Genomic DNA, 19,010 nt, shown 5'->3' on the forward strand with positions numbered 1-19,010 from the left:
TGTTGTAGTACAGAAGTAGCCATAGATAATATGTAAAAAAAATGAGTGGTTGTGTTCCAGTAAAGCTTTATTTACAATAGCAGGCTGCCAGCCCACTGGCCATAGTTGGCCAACCCCAATCTAATTAATCTCTTTATATCTATTATTATAATGAATTATATTGAAAGATTGCCTATTATTGAACCAGTTTTACATTGTGTAATAAACCCCACTTGGTCATGATATATTTTTTTTTATTATGCTGATAGGTTCAGTTCACTATTATATCATTTACGATTTTTATGTTGACATTTATAACTGAAGATGGTCTACAGTTTTCCTTTTTGGTATCAATGTTATGATATTATGCTTACTTCATAAATATAATCAGAATGTTTCTAGTCTTTTTCTATGCTTTGGAACAGTGGAATTATCTGGTTTTTAAATGCACCCTAGAAATTTTTTGTGAAACCAACTAGCCGTTTTACTTTTCGGGACTATTTTAGATGTTGCATTTTAGGTATATTGAAATACCTAATGAATTGTCAATTTGGGGTTTTTGGCATTCTTTCAATATCAGTAACTTCTCTAATCTTAAAACTCTTTAACATTCTGCCTTTGAAAGTAGGAAGTGTGCATTTTGATTATCACGTTGATCTGTTTTGTTCTGAAATGGTTATTGTAGGCCCTTACGATTAATAATGCTAACTAAATAGATTATTAAATGTAGATAGTTTTTGTTTTCCAAAAGTCAGCTTAAATGGAAGTTGTCATTTCTGTTATTTATTTTCATACAGATTTGATGGAGTTTCTGGATAGTAGAAAATTGTAAGCTACAGAATACTAATAAGAAATCCTCTACAATATAAAGGAGAATATTTTCACTGCATACTTTTTCAACTCATTAACTTAAAACATAACCTGTTGTCATAATCAGGGCTTAATGTCATAACCTCTAATAATGTCTTCTCAAAGATAGCCTATATATCTACAAGATATAATGTCATTAAATCTGAATTTGTGTGAGAAAAGTCTTCTTTAAGACTTTGATTGTTTTCTTTTTCTGAGTGTAGAATTATATTCTGTTGTGTTTTAGGATTAACTCTTGGAACATAGTCTAAGTGTAAAAGGTAGTATATTTCACAAAAACCTAATTGTCTATTGTTCTGGCATTGAATTTCTAGGAAAACCAGTAGAAAATAATAGATATTGTACTTAGTTAACTTAGATAAAGAACAAAAGAGTATATACTTTTGAAAACAGTACTGTGTATTAAGTTCTAGCTGAATACCACATCACCATGACATTTGAATAGATATTACAAACAGGCTTCAACTTATGATTTAACGTATACTTTTTCACCTTTAAGAAGATAGCAAAGCAATATGCATTCAATAGAAACTGTACTTCGAGAACCCTTACAGTCATTGTTTTTCACCTTCAGTACAGTATTTATTAAATTATATAAAGGCTTTGTGTTAGATGATTTTGCACTAATGTAAGTGCTCTGAGCATGTTTCATGTAGGCTAGGCTAAGCTATGATGTTCAGTAGGTTAGGTGTTTTAAATGCATTTTTTACTTAGATTTTTGACTTGCAGTGGGTTTATTGGGATGTAACACCATCATATGTTGATGAGCATCTGTATGTAGAATTAATGATATAAAAAAAAGAACAGTAGATCATTGAAACCACTCATTTTATATGGTAAATTTGTTTTGATACAATGTTAAATTTACTGGCAAATTGCCAGAATGATATAAAGAATTCCAGTATGCCTTTGATCCAGAATTAAACATTCTCTCATTGATTCATAGTCTGTCCCTCTTTCTCACCCCTTGTCCCCTTTTCTCTCTCCCCACTCCCCCTACCACATATAAAAAAGAAAGGACATGAGGTGTTATTTTATATATTTGTGTGTGTGTGTGTAAAATTTTAAAATACAACCTGGTGTCATAATCTGGTGTTAATGTCATGATTTTTAGCAGTATCTCCTTAGAAATGGCTTATGGCTTCACAAGAGGATATCATTATATATATATTTTGAAGTATTTGTTAGTAAATTAGAGATATGCTCTTTTACTCCTGAGTACTTCTGTATTTCCTAAGAATAGTGGCATTCTTTTTACTACAGTGTACTTATCAAAATCGAGAAGTATAGTATTTATTTAGTGTATCATCTGATCTCCGTCTGTGTTCAGATTTTAGCAGTTGACTCAGTAATACCCTTTGTAGTTTTCTTCCTCATGCACATAGATCACACGTTGCATCTGGGTGCCATATCTCTTTAGTCTCCTTAATATGGAGTAGCTCCCCAGGATTTCTAGTGTTTCTTTGCCTTGATGCTTTTGAAAAGTACAGTTACTTTTTAACTGTTCCTCAATTTGTTCGTCTGACATTGCCTCATAATTAGTTTAACCCTATGCATTTTTTGCAGAATAGCCCAAAATAAAGTTGTTTCCTCCGTGCCTTAACATTATAAGTATACGATTTTGGTGAAATATTGGTGATATTAACTGATCACTTGGGTAATGTGGTGTCTTCTGGGTTATTCCCCATTAAAATTATTTTTCTCTTTGCTATTAATAAGTAATTTGTGGAAGATACTTTGATATTATGTAAATATCCTATATTTTTTATGCAACTTCACCCCCTGGGTTTAGCATTCATTGATGATTTATCATTCTTTTTATTTTAATTAGTTGGCACTCTACCATAAGGATGGACTTTCCAGTCTATACATAAATAAATGTGTGTGTTTATTCATTTAATTATTTACATCAATATGGGCTCATGAATTTATTCAGTGATTATAATTCATTACTCATTATTCTTTATTATGATCCTTTATGTGACTCCTGTTGCAGCTTCTGCACCAGTTGTGGCTTCATTACTTGAGCAAATTAACATTCTTTGGTACCTAATATACAGCTATTGATCTGGTCAGTGCCTTTTTCTTCATACCTGTCCATAAGGTTCACTAGAAGCAGTTTGCTTTCAGCCGGCATGGCCAGCAGTACACCTTCACTGTCCTACCTCAGGGGTATATCAACTCTCCAGCTCTATGTCACAATTTAGTTTGCAGGGATCTTAATAGCCTTCTTACCCTTCCACAAGATATTACACTGGTCCGTTATATTGATGACATTATGCTGATTGGACCTAGTGAGCAACTACTCTGGACTTAGTGGTGAGACATTTGCTTCTCACAGAATGGGAAATCAATCTGACTAAAGTTCAGAGACCTCAGTGAAATTTCTAAAGGTCCAGTGATATGGGGCATGTCAAGATATTCATAATAAGGTGATATTGTTGCATCTAGCCACTCCTACGACCAAGAAAAGAGAGGTACCGTGCCTAGTGGACCCACTTGGATTTTGGAGTCAACACGTTCCTCATTTGGGTGTATTACTCTGACCCATCTGCTGAGTAACTCAATCTTCTTTTCTTTTTCCTTTATCTTAACTATTCTGTCCTTTGAGTTTCCACATAAATTTTATAATTAGATTTTCAGTTTCTCTTTTTTAGAAAAAATGCCGACTGGCATTATGATTAGTATTAAATTTAGGGAGAATTAATTGTCTTTCAGTACATGAACATAATATATCTTTCCATTTATTTAAGCTTTCTGTAATTTCTTTCAGCAGTATTTTAGATTTTTTGAAGTAGAGGTTTTTACCTCTTTTGTTAAATTTACTTCAAGTATTTTGTGTCCTTTCATTCTCTTGCAAATGAAATTAATTTTTTAATTTGGTTTTCCAGTCGTTAGCTTCTAATATGAATTACAATTGATTTTTGTATAATCTTTTATCTTGCAACCTTGCTAAATTTACCTATTGATTCTGATAATTACTTTGTAAATTCCTTGAGAGTTTGTATGTAGATAATTATGTCATCTGCAAGGAGAGACAGTTTTGCTTCTTCCTTTCTAATCCTCATTTCTTTCTTTTTCTTGCCTGTTGTACCAGTGGCAATAAATATGTCCATTGTTTTGTTTTGTTTTTTGCCCTTTGTGATACTGAGAAATCTTTATTTCTAGGGTGCTGAGAAGTTTTGTCATAAATGGATGTTGAATTTTGTCAAGTGCTTTTTATGCACTTATTGAAATTATCATAGGACTTTTTTTCTTCTGTTAATATGAGTTACATTGATTGATTTTCAAATGTTGAACCAACCCTGCACTCATTGATAAACTTAGTCATGATGAGGCCTTGTATTATATGGCTGATTTGATTCTGATACTAAGAATTTGTGTGTCTACATTTCAGTATTTGTGAGGTTTGGTATCAGGGTTACACTGGCCTCATAAAACAAGGTGAAAGTAATCCCTTCTCTGTTTTCTGAAAGTGTTTGCATAAGATTGGTATTTTTTCTTACTTGAATGTTTGATATAATTCACTGCTTATTCCATCTAGGCTATGCATTTTCTTTGTAGGAGAGTTTTTAACCATGAATTCAGCTTCCCCAATAGATTTAGGACTGTTCAGATCGTCTCTTTTTGGGTGAATTATGGTATTTTGTATCTTCAAGTGATTTGTCCATTTCCCTGAGGTGGTGCCATTTATTGGCGTAATATTTTCTTAGTGTCTTCACTGTCCTTTTAATGTCTGTAGGATGTATTTGATATCACCTCCTTCATTTCTCATATTCATAATAGCTGTTTCCTCTTTTTCCTCCCAGTCTCTTGACAGAGATGTTTTAATTTTTTTTATTATCTCAACAAGTACTTAGTACAGTTTTTTTCTTCTTTATTTTCTATTCCTTTTATTTTTTCCTGCAGCACACTTGGAGTTTAATTTGCTTTTTTTTTTTTTTTTTTAGCTTCTTAGGGAGGAAATGTAGATCTTTGATCTTTAAATTTTTCTTTTCTGATAGAAGAATTTAAATCTATCTTTCAGTTTCCCTCTAAGCATTGGTTTAGTGACATCCTGCAAATTTTGGTATCACTCAGTTCACCATAATTATAGTTTTCTTTGTGATTTCTTCTTTGAGTAATGGATTATTTATAAATATATTGTTTAATTTCAGAATGTTTGAGGTGTTTTTAGATATCTTACTGATTTCTAATTCAATTCCATTTTAGTCAGAGAACATACTATAAAAGATTTCGGTGTTTTGTAGTTTACCAAGATTTCTTTCATGGCCCAGCATATGATCTGTCTTGGTGAATGTCCCATGTGCAGTTGAAAAGAATGTATTCTGCAGTTATTGCTTATGATGTTCTCTGTTAAATCTCCAAGTACAGTGGTTTTACTAGTTCTGTCAGCTTGTTTCATTTTGAGACTCTGTTATTATATTAGGCACATGTACCTTTATAGTTATTTTTTATGAACTAACCTTTTTATTATTATGGAACATGCCACTATATCTTGCTGATGTTCCTGGTTACGAATTCTATTTGGCCTGATTTTAAAGTTAGCCACCCCAGCTTTTGTCAGCTTGGTATTTATGTGATGTTTTAATCCTTATGAAATGGTCCTTTTTATCTCAGTTAATATTCCTTGTCAGTGATTCTATTTGTCTGTTACTAAAATTAGTCACCAGCTTTTGTCTGCTGGATATTTACATGGTTTGTCATCCTTTTAGTTTAAACAAATCTAGATCTTTGTGTTTTTAAGTACATTTCCTGCAAAAAGCATATAGGCACTTTTTTATTCTGTCTCTCAACCCCTGTGTGAGACATGGTGTTTAGTTCATTTACATTTAATGTAATTGCTATAGCTAGATTTAAACCTATTTTGCCATTTCCTTTCTGTTAATACCATCTGTTTTTTTTTTCTCTTACAGTTTTTCTCCCCCCGGTTAATTTTTTCTCTTTCATTTGTTATGTCTAGGTTTTACTTTATGGCCTTGAACAAATTTATCATAGCGCTTTAAAGTGCTTTTTTGCTGATTTTCAATATCAGGGTCATTTTGAGGTCTTTTTTGTAGACTCTTTTTTTCACATTTTCCTTTTCTTCCCTAATTTTTAATAACTTCTATTTGTTGATAACATGTTGAAGCTCCTCTGCATCCTGTTATCTTTCTCTGCAAAGTCTTGATTCTTATTCCAGCAGACCATTGACTTGCCAGAACTCAAACTTTGTCCCCCTCTTTCAGCTTTAAGTTGCTTTTCTCCAGGGCCCCCTAGAGTCTCACCTGAGTGTGCATAATTCAGGCGCTTGTAGGTGTTTAGTTGGGGTTCATACAAACATTTCATGGCTCACTTCTTGGCAACTTTCTTTTGTGTAGACTATTGAGTGCCCTCAGATGAAAAGCCACATAAAATCAAATGTTACCTGGTAAGATTTCCTCTTACCCTTACTCTCGTTTCTACCAGCTTTTGGTCATGCTCTAGTGCCTTTATGTTGTGGAGCTTTTTTCTTTCCCAGAATGTATAAATGTTAGAGTTCTCCAGTATTGGGGAAAGTCGTGTTAATGTATGTAAAATATAAATACATCCACAAGGTTGCTTGATAAAATGCTCATCTCAGATTAGGTAAATTTAACTTTTTTTCTTGTTTGAAATTAGCTACATTGAATAGCCTGTTTATAATCAGACAAAAAAGTTACTTAAAAATGTGGTAGAAAGCAATAAGATCTATTCTCTTTGATGAATCTGTAGCTCTAGCTTGCTTTTATTTTAAGTTACTGTGATTCCCAGTAGCGGCTGATGGTCATTTTATACTCAAAATTCAGTTTTTCAAAGTAGTTTTCAAATTTGGCTCATGATACAGTATATTTTAAAAGTTTGCATTTCAGAACTTTTCAAAATGAAATATCTTATTTCTTTCTGCATAGCTAAATGCAAAATTTTATTCCTCTGTTTTTGTTTATTAGCTAAATGCATTGAACAGATAATCATTTAGTAGCTAGTACATGGTAAATCTTAAGTAAAAGTCAGCTGTCAGAAAATGGAGTTCTTCTTGGATAGCATAAATGTGACATGTTTTGCCAGAAATGTCCTTGAGTCTTCATAAGTTTAAAGAAAGTTTATTTTAAAGAAAAACATAGGCTGGGTGTGGTGGCTCATGCCTGTAATCCCAGCACTTTAGGAGGCCAAGGCAGGCAGATCACGAGGTCCGGAGATTGAGACCATCCTGGCTAACACGGTGAAACCCCGTCTCTACTAAAAATACAAAAAAAAAAAAAAAAAAAAAAAAAACTAGCCGGGAGTGGTGGCAGGCACCTGTAGTCCCAGCTATTCGGGAGGCTGAGGCAGGAGAATGGTGTGAACCCGGGAGGTGGAGCTTGCCATGAGCTGAGATCACGCCACTGCACTGCAGCCTGGGCAGCAGAGTGAGACTCCGTCTCAAAAAAAAAAAAAATATATATATATATATATATATGTGTGTATATATATATGTGTGTATATATACACTATATGCAAAGATTTTATAGAATTAAAAAATATTAACCTGAAAGAAGTGATAATCATATTGTCAGGTACAATTACATTTTTTAAGAAAATAAAAAAATTAAAAATATTGTTTTAAGAATAGAGCTTGCTTCTCCACTGCATTAAATAGAATTGCATTTAAAGATTCCATTTGTCATGTGTATAATGAAATAAGAATACTTAGCACTTGTATTTCAAAATACCTACTATAACATTGTGTATACGTGATCTGATAGATGTTGAAGAAAATGAAGATGCTGGAGCAGCCTCTCTGCCCACTCAGCCAACTCAGCCATCATCATCTTCAACTTACGACCCAAGCAACATGCCATCAGGCAACTATACTGGAATACAGATTCCTCCGGGTGCACACGCTCCAGCTAATACACCAGCAGAAGTGCCTCACAGCACAGGTGGGAAACTATAACTCAATGATTTATTTAATTCCCCTTTTATAAATAAGAACTGCATTTCTTATCACATGTGTGCCTCATAATGATGGTCGTGAAAACATGACAAGTTCCTTGAATTCCATTTGAACCCACAAGAAACATTAAATTATTTTCATTAAAATTTTAATATTAGTTGTATTCTAGTTATTTGAGAAATGACAAGTATTATGTGCATTGATTACCCTTAACCTTATATTTTATTAATAAGATTGGTTTCCATGCTTTTCATATATATTGCTGTTTTTCTTTTTCTTCTCTTCCCTTTCTTTTCCCCTCACTATTGTTTTAGAATAGCTCGGAGGTGAGTGGAGTTGATATTAGGATGTGTCAGTCAGGGTCTCACTGTGATACCTAGGTTTGTTTCATTCCCTTAGGACTATGCCTCTGCCCTCAACATGGGTATTATTGATGATGGGGAGTGGGCTTTGAGGCATAAAATCTCAGTAACAATGAAATCATAGACAGGTGAAAGGAGGGATTTGGGTTTTTTTTTTTAACCTTACAAATATGACACTTTAAAAAACTAACAGGAAAGAGAGACCTACTATCTTTGAATAAATCAGTACTGTATGTGTATGTTTTTATTTTTAAAAATCTGACAAAGTTAGTCCTCAGTAGTTAAGTCAGGGTCAGTAAAGACACTTTGACAAAATTTCAGTTACTCTTCCCTTTAATTGCATTGTTGACAGAGTGTCACGTTTATCTCCAAGTAGGACACTTGCAGCTATAATTTAAATTTTACATTTAATTTTTTCAAAAACTTTTCTTAAAAATTTACTTTTATCCCAGGTGACTTATGGTACTAAACTATACAAACACTTTAAAATACTTAATTAATGGAATGACAGTCATCCTTCAAGCCCTGATTTCTACTGTTCCTATTATGTAACACACTATTACTTTACTGACTTTCATTTGTCAGCCTTATTTTACCCAAATTTTTTTTATTTTACCCAAATTTTGCATGAATTACATTATACGCAAGTTTTCTATTTTGACCATTGTAACATCAAGTATGATTAGTGTCTTTCCTCCTATTTTGAAACTTTCAAGTTTATATTTGCAAAAATATTGCTAACGTTTTCTTTAAGATTATTGATGAAATGATGATTTTAGCACTGATCTCTTTTTGTGTCTTCATTCAGCATATTTGACCCTGGCTTTTCAATATTTTATGGCCTATGTAATGACATTAATAGACAAACCTATTTGCATTTGTTTTGGAAGTAAAATTTGTTGGAACACTTTTAAGTATTTTATTATGTTTAGAAATATTCATTATTTCCAGTGTAGAATAATGTAAGTGAAACCAGCTACTTAGATCTGTTTGCCTTAGATGAATACTGTTCAAATTATACTTGAAGGTTTAAATCCTGATCAAGAGTCCCAGACACAAGCATTCTCATAGAGGAGCCAAAGGGAAATAAAATGCATTTAGGAGGCAAATCATATTGGTTATTTGTTTCTACCCCATGCTAAAGCATAAACTCAGCTGATATTTAACTTCTCATGACCTTAATTTTTCCTGTTTCTAATATGAAATTAATCATACTTACTTCTCATGGTTATTTTAATTATTAAAAGGGAAAAACTGTAAAAATGGACTAGTAGTAGGCCTGTCACAAAATCAGTGTTCAGCAAATTAGCCTCCTTTCCCTCTATTTTTTCCTCTTCCTTCCTATTTCTGTGCCAGGGAAAGTCAGAGTATTTAATGGCAAGTTAATGAACACTTAAAATTATTATGCGAATCAAGAGAAGTATCACAACTGGGGGTAGGATATTAACCTTATAGAAAGACTGTCCAAGAAGTTTTGTTTTAGACAGTATATCTCAAGGCAGAGTTGTAGTATAGGCACATCAATATGTATTTTATATATAGATACACTCTATGAGTATACAAAAGAGAAAACACTTTTAATAGGAGGGCTATAATAGATTGATCCATATGAAATTGCTAGTTTTGTGTAACAAAAATGATAAAGTATTGATAGTCTTATATGTTCAAACTAATACACAATGTATCTCCTGGCTAGAATATTCATGACATAAAGATAAGTATTAGGTGGTTTTCCATTAGAAAGTTTTCTGTCATAAACTGTTCAATTTGATCTGGTTAACTCTAGCATGAGCCTCTTGTTTTCTCTCTCTTTTGTTCCTTAGAGGGAAGAATAAAACTAAAAAACTCAGAACTTTTATAGAACAAGATCCTATCGTATTTTATATACTCTTGTAGCCTTACCAGTCAAATGATTATCATGGCTAATTTCCACACTTATTCTTGCAGCAACTATATTATGTATTACTGTCTTTAACTTACAAACTCTCAAGAGACTAAGCAATTATTCTAAGAAAACAAACATACCCAGTAATGACAGAACCAGGATTTGAATCCAAGTTTTTTTGACTTCATGTTTTAGCCCTGTGCCTTCTATGTTCCTTCCTCTAAGGAACTAAAATCCTCTCAAATTAAAACCTACTTTTCTGATAGTATATTTCCCCTTAAGATTGGTTTGAGATGTTGAAATCTCCTCCTTTTAGCCCCAGATTTTTTTTCTATTATATTTGAAACAGTAAAAAAAGAAGTTCATAGTTGCCTAATAAAAAACAAAATAAGATTTCTAATATATAAATAATAGCAAATGTTTCCCCTCTTATTCACATTAAGAATGATTTATTTTCTCTCATATAAAGGTCCAGGATGCACTTTTATCAAAGGGAAATCCTTAAGATAACTGAAAAGAATAGTATGTACTAATTTGCAGTTTTTAGTTCTTCCACAAAAAAGCAAAGGGGGTGCAATGAGGACAAGGATAGTGATTGTTTAAACAGGCGAAGTGTTTGCTTCTTGTGCTTTCAACACTGCACAGATATCACATGTAGTTGATACAGTGTGTTTTTTTCTTTCTCAAGAAACATAAGCTTTTTATAGTTCATATTACAGGAGAAGATTTTAGTAATAAAGCTAGATTAAATAATAAAATTATTTTATGATTAAGGCTAGCCTTTCATTGTAAAATGCAGCTCACTTCATAGATCAAAATGTAGGCTGTGTACTTGTGTCAGAAGTACCACGTTTGCATTCTTCTGTAAGCTTTGATATCCTGTTGTTGATACTCTGGCCTACGCATTTCTCTCAACCCTATTTCTCATGATTACACTAAGGTTTCACTCATTCTTTCCTTATACTGTTCCTCATAGACAATATAGGTAACATGTCTTTCTTCCTTTTTCTGTGTCTCTCCAAATGCTGTGTTCTTTCAGGAGTCTGTTTAATCACACTTTCTGGATAGTCTTCTCTATAAATAGAGATTTGTTTGGAGGATTTTAATTTAGGCAGAAATGCAAATTACTTAGCAACGAATGGCATTGATCTATAGATTGGACCGTTAGAGTGTAGTAGATTTACCTTGTTTTTTAAGATGTATATGAATGACATGTAATCTACATAAGCCTAGGTACACCTGTTTCAAAGCACTAGACATGACTAGTCTGAAGATCCATCTCAGATTTTATATTCTAGCATTTTTAAAATAATATATATTTATGTGCCTTTCAGTGTTTGGCAAGTTTTGTGGAGAAAATTGTCAGATGTTTATAATTTAAATATATTTGGTGAGTACTTATCAAAATCAAGCAAAAAATAGTCATTGAATAGGTCAGCCTAAAATTTGTCTGTCCTCTCACTTTACATTTATACTTTTATACAGTTTTCTATAAATATATTCATATACACAGTATATAAGAATATTTACTGTAGCATTATTTGTAATAGCAAAAGATTGGAAATTAAAACTTAAATGTCCATCAGTAATGGATTGCTTTATAAACTATGCATGCAGAGAATGGGACACTATGGAACCATTAAAAACAACAAGACAGATTTATACGTATTAATCTGGAATTATTGCTAGGACACATTAAGTGAAAAATGCATAAAACAGTATAGTATGCAGAACTTACTACCATTTGCAAAACACACACACAAAGTATGCCTTCTAGAAGATTTTGGTTTAGACAAGTACACAAATTTCTTAGCAGAGAGCAGCATTGACATATATATAGATTGGATTGGACACACAGTTATTTGTAGGTGGGTGGAAAGGTGTCATAGAAACTGGTACTAGCCCTAAATTTTGGAGTAGGAGAGGCAGGCTTTCTCCTTTATATTTTTTTGTACTATATAAAATTTGTATTTCACCTTTCCTCTGTATCCTTGTGTACTTTAAAATTTTTCAATTTTTAGTTAAAAAGCAAGATTTATATGGCTTTTAATAGTTCCAAAGGGTATAAATACAGAGCGAGTTTGTCCTGAAACACAATTAAGTGAGGTAAATAATGTATATTTAAACCATTTTTTCTCTTAGGTTGGGGGTGAGAAAAATCTTAAAAGTCAAAACTTCATACCAGAAGAACTTTAGAACTTCATACCAGAAAAACTTTAGACCTTTAGAAAATTTTAGAACTTCAGCCATCTTTTGGGAAACCGTTATTCTAGAACTCTCAGTGGATATATATCCATTCCCCTAGAAACTTCCTATTTATTTTAACCCTTTTCTCTGTTTCCTTTTTCTTATTCCAGTATTTTTCCCACTTTACCCTTTCTACAAATTGCCTATTCGAATTCAGTGTATTAGTTTGGCAAACAGTCCATCTTGAGAGACTGTTTAACTCCATTGATTTGGAGTAATCAACTTTTCCTCATTTTATTTTCCTGCTGATTGAATCATTTCAGTCCTTTTTTGGGGGAACTTTTTAACACTTTTTGTTAGTTTTTTAGATGATTAATAAATAATCTTCAACTTTAGTATATTCCTTACCATTAATCAAGAATGCTAAGTTATTCATTGATATGACAGTTTTGAAACGTTCTAACAAAGTCAAAACAGTTGTTTATCGGATAATTGTTTATTGGATATGTAAAAATATCATCTTAAAATGTGTAAACTAGAAAATTACAAATGTTAATTTGTAATTTCATGCACGGTGATGAAATTGGATTCATCCTCTAAGTTAAACTAAATTAGAATTATGTTCTACTTTATCACCAAATTATTTAATTGGCTGAGAAATTGAAAGGTAGGGAGTCTGCTACTTCTACAGATATTTGGTAAGCTTTAATTGAGAAGTAATCCGAAGCATTAGACAAAATACATGTTAGGAAATGCATAGCCCATACACATATGTAAACACTTGATATCCTCCAACATCAACTAAGTATGTCAAATTAGAATCCATTGATGTTTCTAGAAAATAAGCAAAGTAATGAAATTGCCGCATGATTTTTAAGTGCTGCCCTACTGTATAATTAAAAGGTGTAATACTTTTATGCCCATTTATGCTTTTCTGATTTGCAGGTGTAGCAAGTAATACTATCCAACCTACTCCACAGACTATACCTGCCATTGATCCCGCACTTTTCAATACAATTTCCCAGGGTAAGTCAGCTGACTATTTTGTGAGATACATTTATCTCCTGTTTTGGGTTGCTGTTTTGTAATTTTACCTTGACAGTACCTATATTTAAATGTTGTTACTTAAATTTGAATTTCTAGGTGATTTGAAATAAATTTCCTTGAATGCCTATGTTCACTAGATTCTCAAATGAGCCAGGATTGTTTGACTTTAAAAATACCAACATCCAAAGGTGTCCCCTTTTGTTACAGTTCTTTTTTGCATGCACTACTGGATATAGAAGAACAAACATGGAGCCAAGGCTACCGTGGAAGCCTATGCTAGATTATATTAATTTAGTTCGAGATTACTGTGAGTTCTGACTGTGACTTTTCTTATCTACACTGTTATTAAATTATCTAAAAAGAAAGGAACTGACCATTATTAAAAACAAAAATCTCTGAGGTTACTTTGGTTGGTTGGTTTATAGGCTAAGTGATTGGTTTAAGGATAATCTTTACTACTTTTCTGATTTCTCTGTTTTTTTTAGCCCAAATCAGGCATTGTGTTTATTTTTATCTCATTCAGACTTTTGTTTTCTGTATATGTCAGATGATATTTAATCCTTTTATATTTAAAGTGAAGACCTTTTTTGTTTTGTTTTGTTTTTGAGACAGTCTGGAGTGCAGTGGTGCAATCTCGGCTCACTGCAACCTCTGCCTCCCGGGTTCAAGCGATTCTCCTACCTCAGCCTCCCCAGTAGCTGGGACTACAGGCGTGTGCCACCACGCCCAGCTAATTTTTATATTTTTAGTAGAGACGGGATTTCACCATGTTGGCCAGGGATGGTCTCGATCTCTTGACCTCATGATCCGCCTGCCTCAGCCTCCCATAGTGCTGGGATTACAGGCATGAGCCACCGTGCCCAGCCATTTATTTTTAATAGCTGTTATTTAGTTTCCTCTGATAATGTCTGCCAGTGTGTTTTTCAACTTGAATTTTCTGTTCTCCCTGTATGAGTGGGAACTGGCCAATAAGCCTTCCTGCCTCTCAACCATGGAATGAGGAGAGCCTTTTAGGGATGAGCTGGATATCATACCTACCTTAAGAGTTCTAGCACTGCCTGGGCAGTTTGTTACACAGTTTTAGGGAGATGTTCTTTAAATCTCTTGTCAATTATCTCTTTTCAGTTTTTTTCATTCTTTCTCTTCTCTTCTCCTTTTCAATTTTGTGGATTTATTTCCTTTTGTGTTACTTTATCATTTCATTATGGTTTCAGGAGGAAGAATAGTTAATTATATATGCTTAGTCTACCACCTAGAACCAGAACCCTAGAATTCTTTGCCCATCTAACTGTCAGGCAGGTGTTAGGGCAAAATACTTTTTAAATATGTAAGAACTCTCACATTTTGCCTAGCACATACCTTTTTTAAGGAACTTAACTCAGGATGTACTCCATCAAGATAAGGGTGGTAATCAAGCAAAAGAGAAATATGAAGTATAAGAAATGGTGAAATATACTTCTTTAGATACTCCAAAGAAGAAAGATTCTATGATAGTTTTCCCACATGCTTAGAAAGCAATTGCTCCAAAATTAGAATAGGAAATTGGAGAACTCCCCTCCTTTAAGAAAAATAACATGGATTTCATGTAATATATAGAATAGAAGCTTCAGAATATGAAAGACATAGATAAGAATCCTGCCAGTAAGAAAAAAAAGTAAACCAAAACATCTAAGAAAAGTTTTGATATTATACAAGAAATCTGAATTTGGAAGCAAACAAAAATATGCCATGATTTTGAACAGTAATAGAATTGTGGAATATAAAAGAAAAGGATTTCATGTGACTTAGACACAAAGAACATTCTCCTTCAAAAGGTAAAAGGCTTATGACAAAACATAGAGTACTTCACTCAGGATGAAATATAAATATCAACACTGACATTTTAACATCATACTGAAAGTCCTAGCTAGTGTAGTGAGAAATGAAAAAGAAATAAAAGCTATAAGGATAGGAAAGAAAAAATAACACTGTCTTTGTTCATAGATGACATGATGGTCTGTAGAAAATCTGGAAGAATCAATCAAAAAAATACACTTAGAACTGATAAGCAATTATAATTGGATTGCAGTATACATGATTAATATGCAAAAATTAATTGCTTTCCGCATAGCAGCACAAAACAAGTGGGATTTGAAATTAAAATACACTTGCCATTGTGTTTGTATTTACATAAACACAATAATCGAAAACAAAATGCCATTTACATTAGCATTCCACCAAAAATATTCAGGTATAAATGTAACAAAATACATTACAAGATCTATATGAGGAAAACTACAAAATGCTCATGAAAGAATCAAAGAATTACATAAATGGAGATTTCATGGTCATGCATAAGAAGACTCTGTATTCTCAAGATGTTAGTTCTTCCCAACTTGATCTATAGTTGGACAGTTCCCATCAAAATCCCAGCAAGTTATTTGGTGCATATGAACTCCAACTATCTAAAGTTTATATGGAGTGGCAGAAGACCCAGAATAATCAACATAGTATTGAAGGAGAAGAACAAAGTTGGAGGACTGACACCACCTGACTTCAAAACATAATATAAATCTGCAGTAATCTAGATAGTATGGTACTGGCAGAAGAACAGACAAATAGATCAGTGAGACAGAGAGTCCAAAAATAGACCCATATAGAAAAAGTCATATGATCTTTGACAAAAGGAGCAAAGGGAATACCATTGAAAAAAGATATTTTTTTCAATAAATGGTGCTGGCGTAACAGGACAGCCACATACAGCAAAAAAAGTGAATCTAGACACAGACCTTCCACTCATCTCAAAATATAACTCAAAATGGTTCTGATGCCTAAATTTGAACTCCCAAACCAGGGATTTCTGGTTCCGAAATGGCAGTGTAGAAGCATACTGGCTTCATTCCCCACCAACAGAAAACGAAAAACAAATATACAGCACCAAGATCGACACCAGCAACAACCCAGAGCCCAAGTATGAGGATGAAATAGTTCCTGGGGCCACAGAGAAGTGGAAAAACTCCAGTAGGAGAATCGGACTTCCACTTTCGTGATGCTTCTGCCCTACCCTTATGCCCACACAGAAAATCTCCCCCACCTCATAATTTCTACACTGAAAGAAGTAAAACTGAAGTGGTCAACCATCTTCCTCACCTCCTTGGGTTCCCTGGCAGGAGATCTGTCCTTGCCTTAACCCACAGGTAGCATCATGACTGCCTGAAGAGAAAATATCACTGAAGACCAGCAGAGACTATTATTCCCAGCCCCAGAAACTTCACTGTGCAACTTGGCCAAAGGAGACACCAAATCAGAATGGCTGTTCAGCAGTACCATGCTGTAGGAGGTACATTTCCCAGGTCCTGTAGGCACAAACCCCTACCTAGTCTGCCTTCCCACACTGCCAGTGTAATCCATTTGGGACATTCAGTGCGCCAAACATTTACTAGAGCTGAGGCAAACCTGGGCTTACGGCGCCACCTAGAGCTGAAAAGAAGGTAGCAACCTAGCAGTGAAGATTTGTTAAGCAAATATATGCAATAAAAACCAAAACAAGCTGGACAGAGAAAACTGGAATAAATAACTAATTCTTCCAGTGCAAAGACATAGGAAAGACCCACAAGAAACAACAGCAAACAGGGAATCATGACCTTCTCAAAAGGACAAAGCAAAAATCCTGGCCGGGCTCTGTGGCTCAAGCCTGTAATCCCAGCACTTTGGGAGGCTGAGGTGGGCAGATTACCTGAGGTCAGGAGTTCAAGACCAGCCTGGCCAACATGGCGAAACCCTGTCTCTACTGAAAATACAAAAAAAATTAGCCAGGCATGGTGGTGCATGCCTATAATCCCAGCTACTTGGGAGGCTGAGGCAGGAGAATCGCTTGAACCTGGGAGGTGGAGAGTGCAGTGAGCCGAGATCTCCCCATTGCACTCTCCAGCCTGGGTGACAGTGAGACTCCCGTCAAAAAAAAAAATCCCAAAACTGACCCTAACAAGACAGCAGTTTGTGAGCCCTCTGACCGAGACTTCAGAATAACAATTTTAAGAAAACTCATTGACCTCTAAGATAATACAGAAAAGCAATAAAGAAATTTGACAGATATTGGAATAATTTTTCAAAAAAAAAGATCAAATCTTGGAACTGAGAAATACATTTGCTGAACTCAGAACTCTTCTGAGGCTCTCAACAACAGAATGAACTAAGCAGAAGAAAAAAATCAGTGAGCTCAAAGACCAGCTATTTGAAAATACACAGTCAGAAGATGGAAAAAAGAGAATGAAAAGGACTGGCTACAAGATATAGAAATCTACCTCAGAAGACCAAATCTAAGAGCCATTGATGTTCAAGAGGGAGCTGAGCGAGAGGTAAAAAGCTTATTGAGAGGGAGGAGCCAAGATGGCCGAATAGGAACAGCTCCCGTCTACAGCTCCCAGCGCGAGCGACGCAGAAGACGGGTGATTTCTGCATTTCCATCTGAGGTACCGTGTTCATCTCACTAGGGAGTGCCAGACAGTGGGTGCAGGTCAGTAGGTGAGCGCACTGTGTGCCAGCCGAAGCAGGGGCGAGGCATTGCCTCACTCGGGAAGCGCAAGGGGTCAGGGAGTTCCCCTTCCAGGGGTGACAGACGGCACCTGGAAAATCGGGCCACTCCCACCCAAATACTGTGCTTTTCCGACGGGCTTAGGAAACGGTGCCCCAGGAGAGTATAGCCCGCACCTGGCTCAGAGGGTCCTATGCCCACGGAGTCTCGCTGATTGCTAGCACAGCAGTCTGAGAACAAACAGCAAGTCGGCAGCGAGGCTGGGGGAGGGGCGCCCGCCATTGCCCAGGCTCGCTTAGGTAAACAAAGCAGCCAGGAAGCTTGAACTGGGTGGAGCCCACCACAGCTCAAGGAGGCCTGCCTGCCTCTGTAGGCTCCACCTCTGGGGGCAGGACACAGACAAACAAAAAGACAGCAGTAACCTCTGCAGACTTAAATGTCCCTGTCTGACAGCTGTGAGGAGAGCAGTGGTTCTCCCAGCACGTAGCTGGAGATCTGAGAACGGGCTGACTGCCTCCTCAAGTGGGTCCCTGACCCCTGACCCCCGAGCAGCCTAACTGGGAGGCACCCCCCAGCAGGGGCAGACTGACACCTCACACGGCCGGCCAGGTACTCCAACAGACCTGCAGCTGAGGGTTCTGTCTGTTAGAAGGAAAACTAACAGAAAGGACATCCACACCAAAAAGCCATCTGTACATCACCATCATCAAAGACCAAAAGTAGATAAAACCACAAAGATGGGGAAAAAAAGCAGAAAAACTGGAAACTCTAAAAACCAGAGTACCTCTCCTCCTCCAAAGGAACGCAGTTCCTCACCAGCAACGGAACAAAGCTGGACGGAGAATGACTTTGATGAGCTGAGAGAAGAAGGCTTCAGACGATCAAATTACTCCGAGCTACGGGAGGATATTCAAACCAAAGGCAAAGAAGTTGAAAACTTTGAAAAAAATTTAGAAGAATGTATAACTAGAATAACCAATACAGAGAAGTGCTTAAAGGAGCTGATGGAGCTGAAAACCAAGGCTCGAGAACTACGTGAAGAATGCAGAAGCCTCAGGAGCCGATGCGATCAAATGGAAGAAAGGGTATCAGCCCTGGAAGATGAGATGAATGAAATGAAGCGAGAAGGGAAGTTTAGAGAAAAAAGAATAAAAAGAAACGAGCAAAGCCTCCAAGAAATGTGGGACTATGTGAAAAGACCAAATCTACGTCTGATTGGTGTACCTGAAAGTG

General features: G+C 35.3%; 1 protein-coding gene across 1 annotated transcript in view; it reads left to right on the top strand.

Moving 5' to 3' along the window:
- VTA1 (vesicle trafficking 1) overlaps nucleotides 1-19,010 on the top strand; it is a 77,705-nt gene that overhangs the window by 41,822 nt on the left and 16,873 nt on the right. Inside the window, 2 exon segments of the mRNA NM_001133194.1 lie at nucleotides 7,593-7,769; nucleotides 13,163-13,243. Coding sequence (NP_001126666.1) covers nucleotides 7,593-7,769; nucleotides 13,163-13,243 — 258 coding nt within the window.

Source organism: Pongo abelii, chromosome 5 (genome assembly GCF_028885655.2).
Source record: "Pongo abelii isolate AG06213 chromosome 5, NHGRI_mPonAbe1-v2.0_pri, whole genome shotgun sequence".
Taxonomy (NCBI): Eukaryota; Metazoa; Chordata; class Mammalia; order Primates; family Hominidae; genus Pongo; species Pongo abelii.